Genomic DNA, 19,943 nt, shown 5'->3' with positions numbered 1-19,943 from the left:
GCTCCACGGCGGGAGGGGCCACAGCAGTGAGAGGCCCCCGTACTGCAAAAAAAAAAAAAAAAAACTGAAATTGGTAATAACAAGAAGTACTTAAACCATCACCCTTCAACCTCCTGCCCAGTAAAACAAACAAACACCCCAACTGACTGAGATGCCTAGTACTTGGTGCTAGTACCTAGTAGTTCAGTAGGGGCCTAACATACTTTGGATCCTTCTACTCCAACCGAACCTAAGACCTTCAACCAAGCTGGAAACTTTTGCTCAGCTCCCGGTCCACAACCACAGAGAATTAAAAGCCATTGCTGCCCTCTACTGGGCAGACTTGAAACAAAACTAAAAATCCACCCATCAAGCATTTGACATCACCTAATTTCTTCTCTGGTTTCTTGATAATGTATAACCTTCAATATCTTATAAATTAATTATAAGATTCCAGGAGGGAAAAACAGAGCAAGTTTGCAAAAATTCAGTCATTTTCCCTCTTTATCGACTAAAAGGAAGAGACTAAATGATAGCCAACTGGGAGGCTCGCTTCGGATTCAGCCACTACAGGACAGCATGACCTTGGTCGGGGCCCAATCACCCTAGGTCTCAATTTTCAGGCCTGCAAATAGAAGGATTGCAAACCAGGAGACATTTATGATCCTGGTTGCTCTTTTCTATTCAGATTTCAAAATATTCATAGCTTTTTCTTATTTTTTATTTTATTTTTTTTTGTACACAGGCCTCTCACTGTTGTGGCCTCTCCCGTGGCGGAGCACAGGCTCCGGGCGCGCAGGCTCAGTGGCCATGGCTCACGGGATCTAGCCACTCCGCGGCACGTGGGATCTTCCCGGACCAGGGCACGAACCCGTGTCCCCTGCATCGGCAGGCGGACTCTCAACCACTGCGCCACCAGGGAAGCCCCATAGCTTTTTCTTAACCCGTCTTAATAATCTAACATATGATATCCTCTGTCCTATTACTTAGGACTTCATTGATTATTATAAGTCTTCAGTAATGAGATAGATGTAAACCAAGTGTTTTGCATGTGCATGAAGGCCCACAGTAAGTATGAGTTTCCCTCTCTCCCCTCCCCAGGTTTCCCCATTGACCAGCTCCATGACCCTTTCCATTCCTGTAGTACATATTCTATGCCCATATCCTAAAGTATTCATTCTCTGCTACTCTTTCAATTTTCCAGGTCTTGTGATGCTTGCACTGTGTCCCCCACTGAAAGGTGAGTTTCACTGGCTGGACTGTGTCCTTTATCTGTCTGCACCTCAGTGTCCACTATTGGTAGCAGTGGTTGTAATGGTAGCAGCTGTTACAGCAGCAGCAGAAACAGGAACAGCAGCAGTTGGTGCCCCAAGCAGCAGTGAAACAGGTTACAAAAACTGGGGCTTCTCTGGTGGCGCAGTGGTTAAGAATCTGCCTGCCAATGCAGGGGAAATGGGTTCGAGCTCTGGTTCGGGAAGATCCCACATGCCGCGGAGCAACTAAGCCCGTGAGCCACAACTACTGAGCCTCTGCTCTAGAGCCTGCGAGCCACAACCACTGAGCTTGTGTGCTGCAACTACTGAAGCCTGTGCACCTAGAGCCCGTGCTCCGCAACAAGTGAAGCCACCGCCATGAGAAGCCTGCGCACCACAACAAAGAGTAGCCCCTGCTCGCCGCAACTAGAGAAAGCCCGTGCGCAGCAACGAAGACCCAACGCAGCCATAAATAAATAAATAAATTTTAAAATAGTAATTATAATAATACCTGCCCTACCTGTCTCGGAGCACAGTTGTTTAAAATAAATAAGGAAGCATATACGAAAGCAATCTAAAAGCTGTGAAAGGATAACAGCTCTGTGTGCATTTAATTCTTACTATTCTTAGGCTCTTTACAAACACACATCCTGCACTTCACCCAGTAGAGGGGATTGCTACAGAGAGGGACCACCCTGGCCCTTGCCCACTGTCAGTACTTTGATAGGGCAGAAAAGAACACGCGAAGACAGGTGAATAGGCAATGGTGATGAAATAACGAGCGTCATTCTTTCCTTCTTTCTGTAGGCTTCCATGGGCTCTTACTCCATTCCACCCAAAGCAACAGCAATAGAGAAACACCCACATCACCCATCCCCACCTGCCCGCTACCAGGCCGCTTTCCTCGCTCCCTGTTTCACTACATAGTTCTAAAATGCCTGTCTCCTATACCCGCAAAAATTATTCTCCTTATTTACATGATAGTCACGGCATCCACTGTTGGACTGAGCACCGGCTATGAGTCAAACACAGCACCAGACTTCCTGGGCAGATCATCTCTCACCCCCAGGGCAGCACAACGTCCTTGTCCTTGGCTCCATTTGACAGATTAGGATCAGAAAGATTAGGCAGCTCACCCAACAAAGGACACAAATCCAGCTGTTTCTGCTTCCAGACCCGGTGCAGACTGGAGCAGCACCATTGCCACCTCCCACCTCAATCTGAATGTCACACGCTAGCAAAGGGTTCCTTGTCTGCAAGATTGCTCAGAAATCATGGAAATCCTATCATTAACATCCTATGAATGCACAACCATAATGACACCAAGCAGATATGTTTCCTTGAAAAAAGACTAATGACCCAGGACATTCACTTTACTTTTTAATGTTTAATATAAAGAAGGAATGTAACATTAATGAATTCTTCCTATTAAGAGGTAATTGTGTTTACAGTGAAGAAGCTGGCAGATACCTCCTTCCGCGTGTGCCAACATCACCAGTAAAGGACTAAATCAACATGATATGCCAAGAGGAACGTGGCATCACTTCCTAGATATTCCCGTCAAAAATGCATACACTGAATCTAATCGTAAAGAAATATCAGACAAACCCAAACTGAGGGACAGTCTATAAAATAACTGTCCTGTACTCTTCAAAAGTGTCACAGTTGTAAAAGGAAAAGAAAGACTATTCCAGATTAAAGGAGACTAAAGGAGACATAACAACTACATGATTCTGGATTGGATCCTGGACCAGGTAAATGACCAATGGCAAAATTGGTATCAGATCTGAAAATTAATCCTGTCACTGTTAATCTCCTGATTTTGACAATTATACTGCTATGTTAGAGAATGTCCTTGTTTTTAGAAGATACACACTGAAGTATATTTAAAGATAATGGCCATCATGTCTATAGTTTTGAAACATTCCAAAAAAAAGAGTGAGAAAAATATATACAGAAATGTTTGTACTATTTTGGTATCATTTTTGTAAGTCTGAAATTATTTCAAAACAAAAAGTAAAAACAGTAGAAGTTATCAATGCATGTCAAGTATTAAATAAATGTGAATTGTAATATTCCTACCTACTGATTCCTAAGCACACACACAGGAGGATCAAAAGGAACCAACAGGGCTTCCCTGGTGGCACAGTGGTTGAGAGTCCGCCTGCCAATGCCGGGGACACGGGTTCGTGCCCCGGTCCGGGAGGATGCCACATGCTGCGGAGCGACAGGGCCCGTGAGCCATGGCCGCTGAGCCTGCGCGTCCAGAGCCTGTGCTCCGCGGCGGGAGGGGCCACAACAGTGAGAGGCCCGCGTACCACAAAAAAAAAAGAACCAACAGCCTTGCGTCCTTAATATGAAAGCAATCTTAGAGACTGATATAAGAAATTCTGGTACCCACAAATACCACCCTAGTTTTTCCAACTCACAGTGGTTCCGCCCAAATGTAGCAGTGACAACAATACCCCTTTCCTCCTTCTGATAATCACTAACTGTTCCTAACTTCTCAATTTCATAATTAAGAAAATTCAAACCAAAAATCCTCCAGTGACTCCACTTCCCATGAAAACACAGACCACCATAATAAAAAGATACACTGTGTATTACGTTTCCCCACCTCATCCTTTCTCTGGCCAACACACGTTTGGCTAAGCGGTTGGCATTTAGACATCCCTTTGCCCCTGCCCTGCCCTGCATCGATGGGTTTTAGCCACAGAAAAGTATATGATATGAGTGTGAGTGTGGTGACTCAAGGTTCATTTTGCTAACGTAAAACAGAGACATCAGCCAACTCGGACACTTAGATGATCCTACAGAAAGTGCACACAGCCTGAAGAATCTGCATTTGATTCTAACAGAATGACTTACACCTTCTCCACCCAGTGATTCCAGTAGCGTAAATGGTGGAACACCTCGCGGTCAAGCTTTCAAACCTCAAAAGATGGCTGGAGACAGGCCGCTAAAAAGCCACATGAGAAGGACTAACGGCTATGAAGCCTTTTCTTCTCATGCACAAGGATAAGCGAAAAGTTGAAAAGAAGTTATACAGCTGCACTTCATTCACCCTGTTCTCACGGGTCATTATTAGCACTCTCTCATTTACAAGTTCCAGAGTGTGCTGAGGTCCAGAAACATCAAATCTCCCATTACCCTTTATCACATTCCTAGGGTCAGACAGAATTTCCATTTCACAGTCAGAAAAATCAAGGCAAAAGAAAATTAAGATGATCCCTAAACAACACTACCTTTTAGCAAAAGAACCCAGAATGGACCAAATACGCTACCTTCAAAAGAAAAGAAACAAGAAAACCCACAAATATCCCTGATTTCTGCAATTAATACATCCAAAAAAAATCATTTTATGTCACTAAATTACCAGAGAAGCCACACTGGCCTGTTTCTATTTTTTAATATTTTTTTCCTGATTTACAGGAGTCATTGTGGATGCAGGGAAGATCACATACCCACATGGAATTATGTGGCTCTCAACTAATGCTTCACATCCTGGGCAAACATGAATACAATAAGCCTCTGTCTCTGTCACACCAAAAGACCACGTTGACAGGCTCCATAGGCCCTCCTGAGAGCAGCTACAATACCAGTCCTTCTCCCTCTTAAATATGAGAGTTATTCATGTTACTGAAAAATAGCTCTTAATACTGATTACCATAAAGGAGGAGAAGCAGAGACTATGGTTTATGACAACAAATTTCAAATCAACATGGTTGCCTAAATGTCCTGAGCTTGGTCAACAGGCCCAGCTGTCACGTCAACACTGGAGTATCAATGAACTGTCTGTTCCTGTTTTAAAAACAACAAATTGAGGTGACCAAAGTCAAGGGACCAACATCGACAGTTATCGTCTAAGGAACAAATGCCCACCAAGAAACTAGAGCACCATCAACTAGTGGGCACCACAGCAAACAGGAAGGGAGACAGCTGAGCAGGTGCCAATCAAGACAAGTCCAAGGGTGAATAACACAAATAACACTGAGGACTCCCCTGTATCAACTTTTAAATTAAATTTACCTAAACACCGTAAGGACCTAAGACAAGCAAAGACATAGCGCCACAAAGGTTTTCAACGCACATGGCAATTAAAATAATATTTACTTCCTAGTGGCCAGTAAGCCCGAATGAGGAGTTTCAAACAAGGAAAGTATGGTTGCTTATCAACATCACGAGTCCAGGGGAATGAGGGCAGTCTGCCTATTATTAACAGGAAGCCTAGGAACAAGTATATGCCAAGCACTTGGGGGGTTCAAGTGATAGACACACAGCGTTTCAAATGATCTTTCCTTGGTCCACTGAAGCATGTGTTCATTGAGTCAGCAGACATTTTGTGGGCACTTACTATGAACAAGACACACACTGACTGATGCTGACCAGGACGGTGTACCTGCCACGGAACCTACTGGCAAGGAGTAGAGTATAGCTGATAACCAAAGTGCACTTTAAAATGAGAATTATGACAGGAAAACAGCCAACTTAATGAAGCTAGAGAGCCAGAAGAGCATTATTATGGGCCCCTGTCTTCTCTACTAAGATGGTTAAAGAACTAATTTATATTCTCCCTTTCCTCCTTTGTGTGACTCTCAGATGTGTGGCCATTTTCCATTTGAAGGGATGGATGACAAAACAATCCCTGAGGAGCTAGTAAAAGGACAGAAGACACGCTTGGAAAATCATAATTCCCGAAACTCCGGCTGCTTATGGTTTAAGATACGTGCAAAATGGAATCTGGAATGCACAACACACTAATATGTAATAAATAATCTGAATTTTTTAAAAAAAAGGAAAGAAAACAAAGTGAGAGCCTGAACAGATTCCTCATTGATAGAATCTCAAAGGAAAGTATAGGTTATGTAGTAAGAACTATAGACGGTTCAAGTTTCGCTGGAGTTTAGAATATAGTTGACCCTTGAACAACACGGGTTTGGAGAGCACAAGTCCATTTATACATGGGTTTTTTTCAATAGTAAATACTACAGTACAACACAACCCACAATTCATTGAATCCGCAGATACAGAGGAACCACACATACAGAGGGCCGACTATAAACTGTTCTCTGATTTTTGACTGTGCAGAGGGTTGGCAGGTTGTTCAAGGGTCAACTGCATAAGCCGGGAAGTTGAAATGGTGTCATGAATTCAAGGCTAAGGGGCTTGGACTTTATTTGATAGGAACCTTTTTTTTTCCCCCATTTATTTCCTTTTGTTTTTGTTTAATTTTGGCAACCACTTTTGAGCAATTAAGCGCCACGATTAGAAAGTTAATCTTGCACTAGTGTCTAAGGAGGAATGGGGTGGGGGAGGAGAGTAGTTAGAAATCCACTGTAAAGGTTCAATTAGAAACAGGAGGGGGCTTCCCTGGTGGCGCAGTGGTTGAGAGTCCGCCTGCCGATGCAGGGGACACGGGTTCGTGCCCCGGTCCGGGAAGATCCTACATGCTGCAGAGCGGCTGGACCCGTGAGCCATGGCCGCTGAGCCTGCGCGTCCAGAGCCTGTGCTCTGTGACGGGAGAGGCCACAGAAGTGAGAGGCCCGCACACAGCAAAAAACAAAAAGAAAAACAAACAAACAAAAAAAAACAGGAGGAAACATTCCAAGCAACGTTGCAGAGGGAAACGTGGAGAGGACTTGGAGTGGGTTTAGATGGGGAAGACAAAGAAGGAGGCCTAAAAACCATCCCCGAGCTCTGAGGTTGGGTGGCTCAGAAAGCAGCAGACAGCACAGGGAGATGAGGTTTGGGAGGGAAGACACACAGTTTGCAAACACTACACAGGGGGCTGAAGGTGTGAGGTTGGAGCTCTGGGAAGGATGCAGGCCTGGGAAAGTTCCTCCCGGGAAACAGCGACAGGATGAGATCAGAGGGAAACCAAAAACAATGTCCTTTGGGGACACATACTGTCCAAATCAATGGCTTTCTTAACAGCTTTCTTCAACTCTGGTTGGCGTTTTAGTTATCTGATCAAAAGGCCCCATTGCTAGACTCCGACACCCCAGAGAAGTGCTCCAGGCACCTCCTTCAGCCCTCTGGATGGAGCCCTCGCACTCGGTTGGGCACTTTGACTTTCTGTTGCCTCAAACTGAAGCTTCAGCTTCTCCGCGCTGCCCCGTGGGATGTGCCACTCTGATGGACCATCGCTAGAGGTTCACTTTTCCCTCTGAGCTGTCCCAGAGGCCTACTGTGGCTCAGGGCTGCACAGTCAGCACAGCAATCCCCCATTCCTGGCCCAGGCCCACAGCCCGGGAACCAGCCCACTGCAAAGGATTCTGCGGGTCCAGGAGAGGGGCTCGATACCCACACAGAATGGGTCATTTCTTGAAGTCTATTTTAAAATCTATTTAAAGCAATTCTAAAGCATCAGCTAAATGTGTTCCATATCCAATGTTTTCGAAAGGGCAATGTCTGGAAGTTAACAGTCCAAGTTACCCACACCTAGGCATGATGAGATGCAATCTCTCATGTCTATTTCTTTGTCAATTTTATTTACAGAGCAGACAACTCAGATTCATATCACCTTTCCCTGTAACTATTAATTGTAAAAAGGAAAACAAAAAACAAAGAAGCTTCCTCTTTCTAAATCTGTTGACTACGTCAATATTTTAAATTATAAATATCTAATATAATTTTCAAATCAAACTAAACCAAACCAAACCAGAGGTTAAATTTTGTTAGGTTTCATACCATGATGAAATCTGTAATAACAAATAAATAAAACTCTGGGTAAAAATACATAAATAAATACACTCACACACACATACCACTTAAAAAAAATCTAAATACTAGAATGCAAAGTTTTTCAGGTAATTGTTAGCATAATTTAGTTCACACAGCGTAGACTACAAAAAAATACATGGGTCTTTTATGAGGAAAGAACCTATATCCCACAGATATTTAAAATAACCGTTAAAAACAAAAGTTTTGGGCTTCCCTGGTGGCGCAGTGGTTGAGAGTCCGCCTACCGATGCAGGGGACACAGGTTCGTGCCCCAGTCCGGGAAGATCCCACATGCCGCGGAGCGGCTGGGCCCCTGAGCCATGGCCGCTGAGCCTGTGCTCCGCAACAGGAGAGGCCATAACACTGAGAGGCCCGCATACCGTAAAAAAAAAACAAAAAAACAAACAAAAAAAGTTTTGTTTTTCGTTTTGTCATTTCAAACTGATTTAAAATGACTGTCCCTCTTCAGTAAAATCGCCCCCCCCCAGGGCTTCCCTGGTGGCGCAGTGGTTGAGAGTTCGCCTGCCGATGCAGGGGACGCGGGTTCGTGCCCCGGTCCGGGAAGATCCCACATGCCACGGAGCGGCTGGGCCCGTGAGCCATGGCCGCTGGGCCTGCGTGTCCGGAGCCTGTGCTCCGCAACGGGAGAGGCCACAGCGGTGAGAGGCCCGCGTACCGCAAAAAAAAAAAAAAAAAAAATCCCCCCCCAGCCCCAAAAGATATTCAAAGATATTTTACCTTTGCAGTGTTTAAGCCTCAACACAAGCCCCTCCCCTCTGACCTTCCTTAAACAGGCTGATAAGTGGAAAGTTGAAGTCATTTGAGCTTCACACCCAAACACACAGCAGCAGGCTGAGATAACCAAAAGGCTCAGTTATCTGAGTAATCGCTGGTCAGATAACCTCTACATAACATATCCGGAGTATGTGAAATCGTTTTCCTATTTTTCTGTAGGCTCCATTTCCCTGGATGGGGAGCAGCTCCCACTGCAGCAGGAGGGCTCATAGCACTTACCTTTTTGGCTCTTTGGGCTATGTCTGGTGTTCTTGTAAGCAGCTTCTCAATCAGGTACTCTCTGTTCTGCAAAACAAATATTCCCAACAGTTTAACATCAAATACAAGACACTGAAATTCACAGTGATTTCAAAATAGCAGATTTACTTGGGTTTTTAAGCATGTTACCTTGGCTTTCTGGAAGAATTTGCATTTTAAAAGTTCTGCTGCTGTGGGCCTGAAAGATCAATAATAAATTAGAGTTGAAACAATGACCGCTCAATAAAGACACTGCCTTGACGAAACAAGTTAATCCTAGAGTCTTTCTGGAAGACCAGTTTCAGGAATAGCAAAGCCACAGACTAAATTACTCATAAGCGGGCACCAAATGAAATGGTGCCAATTTTCCGGTTCCTTCCAGACGCCTCTACTGCAAAACTCCTCCTCTACATAAACTCCTGCAAGTGAAATACCTGGGGCATGATCGACCTTCCATCCTTCATCCTTACACTTCACTAAGTGAATTCAGTGTTTCTAAAAGGTGGCAGACTGACACGTCTGTGAGCTGAATCCCTGTATTTATTAAGAAGCAGTACAAGCTGCGAAATGACCCTATCGAAGAAACTGTGTCCACAGTGTTCTATGATTCCCCAAGAACAGAAGTTTCTGCAAGGGGACGATGCAGCATGTGTACGAGCTCTGTCTGGCCACCGAGTAACCCGGTCTCAAGTGTCCATGGACTATTGTTTTTCAGGGGAAGGTAATTAACAGAATGGTGATTAACAGAATGCAAATTCATTTTAAAGCATTATGGGATTGGTCTGATTGTTTCCTCGTGGTGTCATTTAACTTGTTTCTCTGTACTGTATTTCCCATAAAACGCAAGTTGGGTCTGAAGGCTTGGCTAGGTTGACACAAGCACTTGGGGGAAGAACATGTCGTAGATGACACACATCTTACTGCAGCATGGGGGAGGCACATAATGATAGGTTATTTCAGCGGGAGGGATGCTAAGTTTAATAACCGCGTGGTCCCCAGGCCCAAGATCTCTCCACGGTAAAGGTAAGTTTTTGCCACTGCAACTGGCAAGTATTCTGTTGGATGATACATTGCCACGATATGAATATCCTGTTCCGGAGAAACTTTCACCTGATGATTTTAGCATCTTTGCCTTAAATAATTATTTCATTGGAGGTGGCAGAACACTGATTTTCTACTTCTCTCATTCCTTCTACGTTTAATAACTGGCACTCTTCCATAAAGAACAGCTTCTTTCATCAATAGTTCCCGCAGCCATGCAGGAAGAATCACATATACCTAGAGGATAGGACAGTCAGCAAGACAACTGGTCTGATCTCTTCAAAAAGTCGGTGTCATAGAAGAAAAGGGGAGACGTGAGGGGACTGTTCTCGATTAAAACAGACTTAAAGGAACATACAACCAAACGCAACACATGCCCCTCTCCTGAGTCCTGATTTGAACAGGACGGGGAGAGGCTGCAAGAGACATTTAGAGATAGAGATAGGTGAGTGTGCCAGGTATAGGACAATTTTAGGAAATTACTGTTCATTTACTTTGTGGAAAAGCATTGTGGTTACGTAGGAACGTGTCTGTATTTGGAGGGAATGCAAGCTGAGGTATTACATCTGTTACTTATTTTCAAACTGTTCAGCAAATAAAATGTGGGTAATAGGGACAGCAGATATGGGAAATGTGAATAACTGCTGAATCTCAGTGTTGTTGTAGAAGCAAACACTACAATTTTTGCATCTTTTCTGTATGCTTTAAATTTTTCATAATAAAAAACTGGGAGGGAGGAGGGAAGCATGACTGAATATCATTAGGTCTCCTCTCAGGCAGTGACTGCCAAAGGGATCATGACTATTGTGTTAAGCGGATCCAAGTTTAAAGGGAGTCCTCACACTTGAAGATATTGGAAACCAGTGCTCTGAACCAGGAAGCCCCACTAAAATGTTTCCAGGGACAAAACCCACGCGTATAAAAGAATTAGGAAACATCATTAAGTGCAACGGTATACAAACTGTGTAAGTCTGCAGGGGCCATAAACCGTATTTCTGTGCGAAGAAATTTTCTCTTTCAATTGTTATTGCTCTTTTCCTCAATTTCAAGTGGAACACTGGTTAGGGGTACCTAACAAAGAACCCCAAATCGCCACAGCCACTGCAACCAAGAGCCCCTAATTGCTAATTGCTTGGAGTAAACAAAGGTCTAAACAACAGGTGGGCCACGCTTTACATTTTGTGTTCCCGTATCCCTTGGTAAGCTCGTTCAAATTCATGAATTTGTACCTTGGACCTTGTTTTTGGACCTTGTTTACCACGCACTAGAACTAAAAAGGATAACTGAAGTGACTTAACTTTGGTTGTCTCTTTAATGTAGACTACTCTTAGTGATGATTGGTAAAGTTTTGGGCTTCCAGCTACTCCAAACTCATCATTTCATTCTCTCAGTAAATATATACTGAGCATCTGCTGTTTGTCAGGCATCATGTTAGGCGCTAGGCCCACTCTAATGACTATGACAGACAGAAATACTACGCTCAGCAACTTACAGTCTGGCAGATAAGAGTTAGAGTGTGCTGTCAGACTGTAAGAGGAAGGTCAGAACATTCAAACACATGAATTGTGTTTGGGGAAAGGAGAGGGCTACTGAGAAAACATATAAGAGGAACCATTACACAAGGGACTGACCATGTGTGGTACCTTACCACATGAAACCAAAATTTAAAAACCAAGAGGCATACAAAATAACTTAGATTTAACTTTTTAGAGTGAAAAGAAAAGAAACCGAAGAAAATCAAGATGGTGAAGGAACTCAAGGCCACTCTTTTGGTAGAGACCCTCATCCCCTCTGGTCAACAGCGTTACGAAACAGCCTCCCGGTGAGTCTGTCTGCCACTTCTCTCTTCTCATTCCAACCAATCACCCACACTGCTCCCTAGCTGGCTTCTAAACGAAAACAATTTCTTATCCCTCCTAATGGATTCCAGTGGCCTGAGACCCCGACTCCTCCAGCCCCATTTCCCATCACGCCCCACATGAACTCTATCCTCCAGCTACGGTGATGGTCTCCGCCATCTCTTGCTCTTTCACGACAAAGCACACACTGCTTTTCTTGCTTTAGAATGTTTTGTGACCAACTGGCATATCTTTGCTCGTCAGTCAAGAACCCATTTAAATGCCATCCGTCTTCAGAGGTGTTTCTCCCAGGTCCTACAAGTAGCGGAATTCATTGCTCCCACCTTGGTGCTCACACACCAATCCACCACACTTTGCAATAATCTGTTTCTGTATCTCCCTGCCTCCACCCCACTAGGTTATAAGCCTTTCCAAGAAAGGGACCACACAGTATTCATTTGTTATATCCCCAAAGCCTAACACAGAGCACAAAACTGCTACAGCTCAGTTTCATGCTATCATCAAATATGGGGTAAAAATGATGCCACTAGACATGGGAGCCCCAAACCACAGCTTCTGGAGCCAGAGTTAGTCAGCACTCTAAGCATCTACTCAATATGGTAGAGAGCAGGAGAATGATGTAATGAAAACAAGACTCAGGCTAACAAAAAAGAAAAGGCGAGGGATGCGTCTGTGCACAGGAGGCACTGAGGAGGGGGGCCACAGACAACCCCCTCTCTCCTCCGCACCCCACCTCCTCCCTCCTCAACCCAGGGTCAAGTGTAGGACCCATGTAGAGAGAAGGCTGGGAAATGCCAGGCATACCTGGAGACACAGGGCTGGGAATACTTTCCCTTCCCCAGCAAGGTCATTTCTATAGTAACCAAAACTGTAAAGGGGAAAAGCATGCTGCAGAGAAAACTCTTTCCTTTGGACTCCACCCTCAGCCTTCATCAACAGATACAGAAACACAATGACATGAGAAAGGAGAAGTGGTTTAAGAAGCCACGCTCCTTTTTTTAACAGGCTTAATATTTATGTTAAATAATAGGTAATTTCTACTCTATACAGAGAACTAAATAGTAGGTGTTGAATTTTGGAGTTGAATCCTACATGTGCCAAACTATCTCCATAAAAAGCACGGAAAAGTGGAAGTGGAAAGAATGAGGAAGGGAAGAAAGTGATTAGAAGGTATGAGAGAAGCCAAGATGTGTGCTGCCCATCTGATTTTAGGGTTTTTGCGTGTTTTGTCTGTTTTAGTCTTATGCTATAGAAACTACTAGTGTAGGGTTAATGTGGAACCATCAGTGCTGCCTGTCTCTTAGCCGAGTACTACAGAAGAAAGAATTCTGCAAGCACCATTCTGTCTTACATGTCCACTACCAATTATCAAGCAATACAATATAATGTAAACACAAACACCGTTTTACAAGAAATGCTAAAATGCTATATACCAGCAACCAAAATGATGGCCCAGACTTTGAATAATGATTCAATTTTAAATCCTTAAAAACAATGCGGAAGTCTGCAAGTACCAACATTCTCAGAAGAAAATCCCTTAAAGGATTCCAATACATATGGATGAACCAAAGTCCACTGAGACTTAAAATAATTTTCAAAGGATTCAGGATGAATGTGATACAGTTTAAATAGAAATTAAAATGCAAATTTTTAGAACAATACATTGACCTCTGGCAGAGCTGCGTTTCTCACCCCACCCCTTCCCTCAGAAGAAATATTCCAAGTTTTATTTGTTTCCAGTGGATTTATCTATGCAACAACCACCCCTTTGTTGCTCCAAAAAAAATGATAGTTACTTTTATAGTTGTCATCCATATGAAGTATATAACTTCCAAGATTAAGGCTCTTTTTTTTTAAGAATAGCAAAATGTTCTGCTGTGCAAATATAAGCAAATCTTTACCTATGCAAATGCAGGGCACAGACCTGGATGAGGCAAACAGCTCTGACACCCAGCTCTCAGGCAATAGGAAAGTTCCACGAGCTCTCAAGGTTGACAGAAAGCACAGTTCCTTCTCAGCTAGCTTGAGGGCTCCAGCATAGGAATGATTCTGTCCTGGTCATTGTTCCCCTGTGATATATGTTTTCATTCATTGCTAAAAAGGTACTCAGCAAGACCAGGATTTCAGTACTAGTCAACTGCTTTTAGATTACAAGCAGAGGATCTATATGCTGGCAACAGAAATAAATACAATGATCGAAACTCTTGCCTTCACTCCTCAACCCACTCCAATCTGGTCTGGTTCCGAAACTCTTTTCAATGAGTCCAAATCATCCCCAAATTGCAAGCTCCCAATTGTTTGCAGGTGTTCAAGAAATACCACTGAGTACGTAATACAGACCAGTCACTGTGGACAAAAAGAGAGACAGAAAGATGAGAGGCACAGATTCTCCTTCTAAAAAACTCATAAACTCATGAGGAAATTGAATATGTAAGTCAATAAATGTACACAGTGTGATAAGTGCTACAAGAGACATATCATCAACATACTGCAGGAAACTCAAGGTTGCAACAACTCTACTTGGTCAGGAAGAAAAGGCAAATAATGAATGGCAACCCCAATTTCCTGAATACTTAGGAATGCTCCGGCACTGTTCTCTGCTTTAAGGGCATCATCTCCATCGTCATAGCAACCCTATGACGTGGTGTTATTAGGCCCATTTTACAGACAAGGAAACTAAGTCATGCAGATGATGTAGGGCTAGGAATCGCACCCAGATGTATGTACCTTTGAGAACCTGGGGCCTTTGAACTAAGTATTGAAGGACAGGTAGAAGGGGGACAGGAGAAGAGGAAAAAATCTTTGGACAATATAAACAAAGTCAGAGAAGATAAGAAATACTCACAGGTTTCTTTCAGACCTGAGCAGCAATTAGATGTTTACTTATTAATTCAGTCATGAATACATATTTTTTAATTGCATCCTGTATAATAAATAGTTCAACAATTATAATATTGCTTTTTTCCATTCTCACATTTCCTGAATCTTTTTTCCCCAAACTTCCCACGTCGTGTCTTTTCATTACAAGAAAAAATCACCTGGGAAGTTTGTACACCAGTGACACTCTCTGTTTGTTGTAGAGGACAACTGCACGATAGTGAGAACAGATTACATTATACAGAAAGTATCTAACAGAAGTTCTTAACCTATTAATACTTTGTAAATCAATAATGTTACCAAGAGAATACTCTGAGGGAAAGATGTTGTGAGAATTCGAATAAATTCTGTATGGCTCTCTTCTAAAACTTTTGCTGTTATTATTGTTGTTGTTTGGTGGGGTGGTGGGAACCTGATATTTGAGCTCATATAATAAATAAAAACTGGAAAGACTTTCAAGATTATTGAGAAGTAAGGATGGCTTGTTAAATATAATGTATGACGGTCTAATCTAATTTATTTTGACCAAATTATAAGTCTCCTAAAGAAATATATTTATCAGTTAGTACACTAACAGTTCTACCTACAGAATCCTTTTTGGAAAGAGCTGGAATCGTGCGGCATTACACATCACCACTAGGTGGAATCTCAACTATTTTGAGAATCACGAAGACCATAAGTCACAACCCAGTCCTTCTAAAGGGGAAAACAAGTTCTTCTCTCACTGGGCTTTAGAGGATCAAAGTCTGTCTCCTCGGTGATGCTAAAAACTTAACGCTTGGAGATGACACCAAATACAAGCAAGTGTTGAACCCCTTTTACAATAAATAATTTCAAAATGCTTAACAGCAAAGAGTCTTTAAACTGGCTCCATGAGAGAGGTAACTAACTGATATAGAAAAGATTCAAGGCAAATTCAGTAAAATGTAAAGGAATGAACAGAGCTCCTACAGAGAACAGGTATAATAATGGAAACTATGTTTATTCTAGAGAAGGGTAGCCTGCTCAAACAGTAGATCGCTGTGCGAAGGCAAAAGGCTTAAGTTTCATCAAGAACTTAAGGATAAAGGAATCCTTCGAAAAGCAGGGTCCTTCCCTGAAAAAGAAAGTTCCAAAAGAGAAGCCAGCTTTTATGTTTTAGAACGTTAGGTATCAAGTTGGAGTCCTGGGTGGATCAGGGTAGCCAGTAACTTCTCAGCAGCCTCTCCAGGTGTGTAATCCAACTTCACCTTACGTTAGGACAATGCAGCACACAGACAAGCACTACAAAGGGCCTCTCCCCACCCAAGGTGTATGCTCAGTTCACGTCCTTAACATTCCCCTTCAAGTGACAAAGGACACTGGGCTCTACTATCACCACCCAGGATATTTCAAACTCACAGAAATGAAGAAGAAGAAACAAAACTCAGAAAAAAACAGACATACCTCAGTGCAGGGCAATAACCCAAGAATAAAGAGGAAATACTAAAGTTAATTTAAAACCATTTGCTTCTATTTATACGATTAATCTTTCGAATGTAAAAATGTTAATCTTCTTTACTGATAATCTTTTAAACAGCACAAACAACTTGTTCTGCAACTCAAAGGAAGCTCATGCAAAATGCAACAGCTCTGCCTGGTTTAGACTGGAGCTGGCAGGATATTCAAATCCTGAGAGGTCAGCGCAACCTACACAGTGCAGAATATTAGCTCAGCTTCTGAATTCACCACTGCCAAATGCTTTTGATTTGTTTTACTTCACTTCCTTTGATGACAGAGCCCATACCTAACAAGCACCACCAATCTTATTAACACGGAAAATTTTCCTCTGCCTCTCCCTCGTCCTCACTCACTTCTCTCCCTTTTGGACCCAAGCTTCCACTAACAGGTTGGAAATCTGGGGACCAGAGCTGGATTTCCCTTGAACTGGATAGAACTAAACTTCAGGACTCCTCACACAGCCCTTCCCCATCCACAAACCAAGCTTTGTCATGACCCCACCCAGTCATGATCACTCACTCATCCACCCAGTTTGACATACCTTTTGGAGGGATCTTTCTGAAGACACAGTGAAAGTAATTTTCTAAAGGACTTGCCGTACTTTTTCATCATCTCCTTATCCTCTACTCCTGTTTCTAAAGTGGGTGGATCATTTTGCAAAGTCAACATCAACACCTGCAGCAGAAACAAACAGGAAGACAGGATCTCAGGACAGCAGTTGCTACAACTGAGTTTTTCATTTTCCAGTAAAGCCTCAAAGACCCTCCTTGATTAGGTACAAACGTGCTTCCCCATGATTTTCATCTTCTAGCAAGTGTGCAAAGTATTCAGTTCCCTTTGCAAACCTGTTCACGTGCCCTTTAACCTTTTTGTTATTCCATTGACAGAACTTACAAAATCTGCTCTATGTGTTAAGAGTGCTCTTCCAAAGGGGCCAGGGCAAGGGCTTCCTGGGAACTAGCTCTCACAAGGCCTGCAGGAGCACATAGCTCCAGCACCAGCTTAGTGCAGGCTGTGCTCTGGCTGGGAAAGGGGGCAGTGGAGGGTAGAGAAAGAGAGGCCCAGAGCAGCAGGGAATGTTCACGTATACAGGTTATTCCTAAGGAAGGGACCGCCTGTACTCAAGGCTTCTGTAATACATTACCAGCCCTAAAAATAAATCCACAACGTCCCAAGAGGTAACACATGGTCTCCCTTTTTCTTTTTTAAATGAAAAAACATACAGAAAATTGCTCAAAGGCTTGGCAAAACTGAGACAGTAAGACACTGAAAGATAGCTGGGACACAAGTGAGTTACTAAAAACCATAACCAGAACAAAAGTCCATGCTGCTTTTGGAAAGGGACAAAACAAAATCAAAACACAGGTTTCACATCGAAAAGGTAAAAAATTCCATTCTTTCACACTAACGTCAAAATTATTTGTTTTTTTAAAAAAAGTGTAAAATTTGTAGCAAACTATTGACCTATAAAATGAAAAAAAAACTCATTAATGCATACATCAGCCTTAATTTATGCAAATGCTATACACGCCAAGACACTGTTCAAACACTTTCAGATGCGTGAACAGATGAAGGATTAAAAGTGACAGTATATTGTTTGTGGAGGATAATAGCAAACCGAAGAAAAGTGTGAGATCTGTGAGATTTTAAGAAAAGTCCTGCAGGACTTTAGGCTAGAATTAACAATGTGACTGGATTCAAGTGGAAAACACTAAAAAGTAGAGAAAGAAAGCAAACAAGAAATAAGAAAAAATAATAGAGAAAAACCAGATGAAAGAAAAGTCCTCAGCGCTGTTTCAGTGCTTTTTCCCCAAAAGGTCACTTCAGTTGTTTACACCTCAATTTAAAATTTTCTGCTGACAAAATCAGGTGTGTACACACAACCCCCAAATCTTAACTATTTAAAAAACATGTATATAAATATAGAGAGAAAAACAATGTAATGAACTACACTAAAACTTTAATAGGGATTGTCTGTGGTTGATGAGATAGATTATGGATGACTGTTTTCACCTTTATTCTTATTTGGACTTCCAAATTTTCTACAATAAGAACGTATTAACTTTTTAATCAGTAAAAACATTTAACTTTTTTTTTATCCTCAGGTCTTTTTTTCCCTAAATCCTCTTAAAACTTTTCCAATAAAATCCTAGGAAAAAGTTGAAACAAACATGGACCATATTCTCTGTAAAATACCTTCATAATTTCCATTCAACTATTTCAGCCACAAAACAAAATCCATTTGGGTAAATTAGCCCTGACCCCACCACCTCAAAACTAAGAGAAATAATGATGTAGGCTAGTTAAAAGAATAACAAAAATAGGGACTTCCCTAGTGGTCCAGTGGTTAAGAATCCATCTTGCAGTGCAGGGGATGCCAGTTCCATCCATGGTCAGGGAACTAAGATCCCACATGCTGAGGGGCAACTAAGCACCACAACTAGAGAGCCTGTGTGCTGCAACTAGAGAGAAGCCTGCGCACACACCGCAACGAAGCGAAGAGCCCGCAGGCCGCAACTAAGATCCCATGCAGCCAAATAAATAAATAAATATTTTAAAAAATAATAACAATAAAGAGTAACTTCCAAAAAAATAACAAAAATCTAAAAATGGTATCCAAATGTATGTTAGTTCCTAAAAACACTGGGCTCCCTTATTTCAGATGAGTCACCAACATGACACTATGAGAACAGGAGTGAAATGTTACAGACCATGGGGAAAAAAAGGCCTGAAAATTTGGGAAATCCATCTGTAGAGATGATATCACTATAATCTACTTTTAGATTTTTCTTGGGGAGCTGGGGGTATTCGGTGATAGAGAGAGTAATGACCAGCATTTGTCTCATCTATCAACCTCCATCGACCAATCTGATCACATTCTTCTGTGCTAAGAACGCAAAGCAAGCTTCAAAGCCGGCAACTGTGCTACTTTTGTCCCATTCTGTCCGCTAAGAGCATCAGCTAACATTTAACTTGGCTGCATCCCTCCATTAATTCCCCTTGGGTCTAAGAGAGAAATGACTATGTTTAAGAGAATGGATTCTGTTAAATCATATTTCAAACCCGACATAGTATTTCCAATAGCAATTACTTTCATAGGAGGATATTTGTGATAAGGCGCTGCTCCTGTGGCGAGTTCAATGGCAGTTATTCCAAAACTCCACATGTCAGCCTTGAAGTCATAGCCTCTCACCTAAGAAGGGAAGCAGGGAAAAAAAACACAATTATACAGCCGGCATGTTATACATGATGGGGTCCATATTATGTCAGAAGTCCACGGCCGCGTGTGCACAACCTTGAGATTACTTTGCTAAGGCCCAGCAATCGGGAATTAAATCTTGCATGACGCATTCTAGTAAAATGATTGATTTGAACAAAATGTTAGTGTACTAATGACATGTATTGTACAACTGTACTATGTCAATCAAAACATCACTTTTATTTTATTTATTAATTTATTTCACCTGTTCCATGACTTCAGGGGCCATCCAACACGGGGTGCCAACGAATGTTTTTCTTACTTTATTCCGGGTAACATCACCCCCTGTTGCTAAGAAAGCACTTACCCCAAAATCTGAAAGGAAAAACAAAAAAATCACCCTTATTTTAGGTATTTTAGATTATGGCTTACAAATTCTGCCCTTAAGAACATCTCTTTTCCTGATGGGCCTCGCAATGGTGATGACTTGCTCCAAACACT

At 42.3% G+C, this 19,943-nt stretch overlaps 1 protein-coding gene across 1 annotated transcript in view; it reads right to left on the bottom strand.

The window, feature by feature from the left end:
* STK39 (serine/threonine kinase 39) overlaps positions 1–19,943 on the bottom strand; it is a 308,616-nt gene that overhangs the window by 179,226 nt on the left and 109,447 nt on the right. The window contains exons 6-10 of the mRNA XM_082658864.1: positions 19,708–19,817; positions 19,335–19,436; positions 16,785–16,918; positions 9,138–9,186; positions 8,970–9,035 (exon numbers count right to left, since the gene is read on the bottom strand). Coding sequence (XP_082514990.1) covers positions 8,970–9,035; positions 9,138–9,186; positions 16,785–16,918; positions 19,335–19,436; positions 19,708–19,817 — 461 coding nt within the window. The remainder of the gene's footprint in view (positions 1–8,969; positions 9,036–9,137; positions 9,187–16,784; positions 16,919–19,334; positions 19,437–19,707; positions 19,818–19,943) is intronic.

The sequence above is a fragment of the Grampus griseus genome (genome assembly GCF_964374135.1).
Source record: "Grampus griseus genome assembly, chromosome: 7".
NCBI classification, from domain to species: domain Eukaryota; kingdom Metazoa; phylum Chordata; class Mammalia; order Artiodactyla; family Delphinidae; genus Grampus; species Grampus griseus.
This window is presented reverse-complemented; position numbering and strand designations above follow the sequence as displayed.